The 2709-nt window shown below is 41.0% G+C and overlaps 1 protein-coding gene across 1 annotated transcript in view; it reads right to left on the bottom strand.

The window, feature by feature from the left end:
* The window catches only part of LOC116090908, a 35570-nt gene extending 34642 nt beyond the window's left edge, over positions 1 to 928 (bottom strand). Inside the window, exon 1 of the mRNA XM_031371861.1 lies at positions 717 to 928. Coding sequence (XP_031227721.1) covers positions 717 to 928 — 212 coding nt within the window. The remainder of the gene's footprint in view (positions 1 to 716) is intronic.
* Between the last annotated feature and the right edge of the window lie 1781 nt (positions 929 to 2709).

Here is a 2709-nt window from a genome sequence, read left to right on the forward strand (position 1 = left end):
AAAAAAAAAAAAAAGAAAGAAAGAAAGAAAGAAAGAAAGAGAGAGAGAAAGAAAGAGAGAGAGAGAGAAAGTAAGAAAGAAAGAAAGAAAGAAAAAAGAATGGTTTCCATAGGCTCATGTATTTGAGAGCTTAGTCACCAGGGAGTGGCACAATTTGAAAGGATTAGAAGGATTAGAAAGTATAGTTTTATTGGAGGAAGCTTTCACTAGGGATGGGCTTTGAGGTTTCAAAAAGCCCATTCTAAGCCCAGACTCTTTCCCTATGGATCAGGATACAGAACTCTCAGCTCCTTCTTCAGCACCTGTCTGCCTGCATGCTGCCTTACTGCCTGCCATGATGATAATGGACTAAACCTCTGAAACTGTAAGCCAGCCCAAGATTAAATGCTTTCCTTTATAAGAGTTGCCTTGGTCATGGTGTCTCTTGACAATAGAGAAGTGACTAAGACAATAGCCAAAGAAAACCTTAAAATTCTGACCCTCCACACTCTACCTCCTGAGTACTGAGATTATAGGCTCAGGCTCATATTGACATATCCAGTTTATGCAGTTCTGGGGATGAAACCCAGAGCTTCTTGAGTGCTAGAAAGAACTCTATCAACTGAACTATGTCCACCAGCCCCCAAAGAGTTAAAAACTATAGTCAGTTACTATGTATACGTTCCACCCTCTGCCAAGCTGAAGGGTAATGGGCTTGAGTTCCATGGAGACATTACCTGCTGGCAACAAGCACAAACTCCTCACTAGCATTGGCCAGTTGCCCTGCCACCTTCTGCAGGGAGGCAAGTGCTTTATTCTGTACATCTTTCCTCTCCACTGAGATGAGCAGGTGACAAAGCTGGACAGTCATTGGTGTGAGGATTTGTTCCATGGCCCTGTTCTGTATTGTAGGACCGAAGTCGTCCCAGAGGGAAGAGCTCATCTTCATATATCTGTGAACAGAAGTTATGAACAGAAACCATTGTAGCTCAGGCTTGTTGGCATACAAAAGTATTTCTCTTGATTCATTGTTCACCTAGTTTTACATCCATAAAGGAAGAAATCTATAAAGTATTAAAGGGATATATAAGGTTGATACTAAAGGCCTTATGAATGCATGATATGCTGTGGCTTAGCAGAAACATATGGGAAAAAGGCAAAGACGTAATAAAACAGATCCAGAAGACAGAGGATAACAAATGGACTCATGAACCACAAAATAGACACAGTTTAAGAAATGGCTAGGGGGCGGGGCTGGAGTGAGTGGGGCCAGCAGAGGTCCTGAGTTCAATTCCTAGCAGCCACACACATGATAGCTCACAGCCATCTGTACAGCTACAGTGTACTCATACACATAAAATAAATGAAATAAATCTTAAAAAAAAAAAGAAAGAAAAAAGAAATGGCTAGGGGGCTGGAGAGATGGCTCAGCAGTTAAGAGCACTGACTGTTCTTCTGGAGATCCTAAGTTCAAATCCCAGCAACCACATGGTGGCTCACAACCATCTGTAATGAGATCGGATGCCCTCTTCTGGTGTGTCTGAAGATAGCTACAGTGCACTTACATATAATAAATAAATCTAAAAGAAAAAGAAAGAAAAAAAGAAATGGCTAATGGCAGTCCCAGTGCTGGGTTTCTATAACTGGTTCAATCTTTGTTCCTCATTCAAAATAGTCCCCCAAATGAAAATTAAAAGAGGAAGACTTAGGTGAGACAGATGGCTCAGTCATTAAGAGCACTTCTTGCTCTTGCAGAGGACCTAAGTTCAATTCCCAGCAACCACGAGGCAACTCACAATCACTTAAGGCACATATATATGTGCATAAACATATACATACATGCATGCTAAAATAAAAAAAATTAAAAGAATCTAAGGATAATGCATAGGTAAATACAAAAGAATGCTGCTGTAGTGGTTTGGATGAGAATGGCCCTTATGTGCTTATATGTTTGAATACCTGGTCCCCAGTTGGAGGAACTGTTTGGAAAGAATTAGGAGGTGTGGTGCCAGGGGGCCAACTCTGTGGTGGTTCTTTCTTGATTCTCTCTTGGGGTAAGCCAAGGGGGATTAGTGTCTGCGGGGGCAAGACTTGGTCTTGTGAAATATCTTGGGTTGCCTTTTCTATAATAACATGTTTCTCTGTCTTCAGTCTAAGTTACTTTGCAGTGGTCGCTGGCCTGCCTGAGTTCCTCTGGGGCAAGAAACTGCAGTTTTTCACTCAAAGTAAAATGAGGAGGAGGGTGTTAAGTAAAAGGAGTTATTGCTGGTGCTCCTTTCTCTGATGAATCAACCAGAAGCCTCTCTGGCTAAGCTGGTTAACTTTTGTGAACCAGAGGGGAAGGAAAGGAAAAGAATTAAGATGCTTCCATACAGTCAAATATGCACAGACACATATACATTCAAACATTCATACACCCACACTCTGTCCAGGCCTATCTGTCAACAATCAACTCTACAAGTATTCATGCATGCTTACACATACACCTTCACACAAACATATAGACAAACAGACATATACATTTGGATGGATGGATGAATGGATGGATGGATGGATGGATGGATGGATGGATGGGTGGATGGATGGATGGGTGGATGGATGGATGGATGGATGGATGGATGGATGGATGGTTGAGTGGATGGACAAGTAGAATAGAACTCTCCAAGACAAACAATTCAACCAATAATTTTATTTCTTTTTTTTTTTTTTTTTTTTTTTTTTTTTTTTTTT

This window comes from Mastomys coucha, unplaced genomic scaffold (assembly GCF_008632895.1).
Source record: "Mastomys coucha isolate ucsf_1 unplaced genomic scaffold, UCSF_Mcou_1 pScaffold15, whole genome shotgun sequence".
Classification (NCBI taxonomy): domain Eukaryota; kingdom Metazoa; phylum Chordata; class Mammalia; order Rodentia; family Muridae; genus Mastomys; species Mastomys coucha.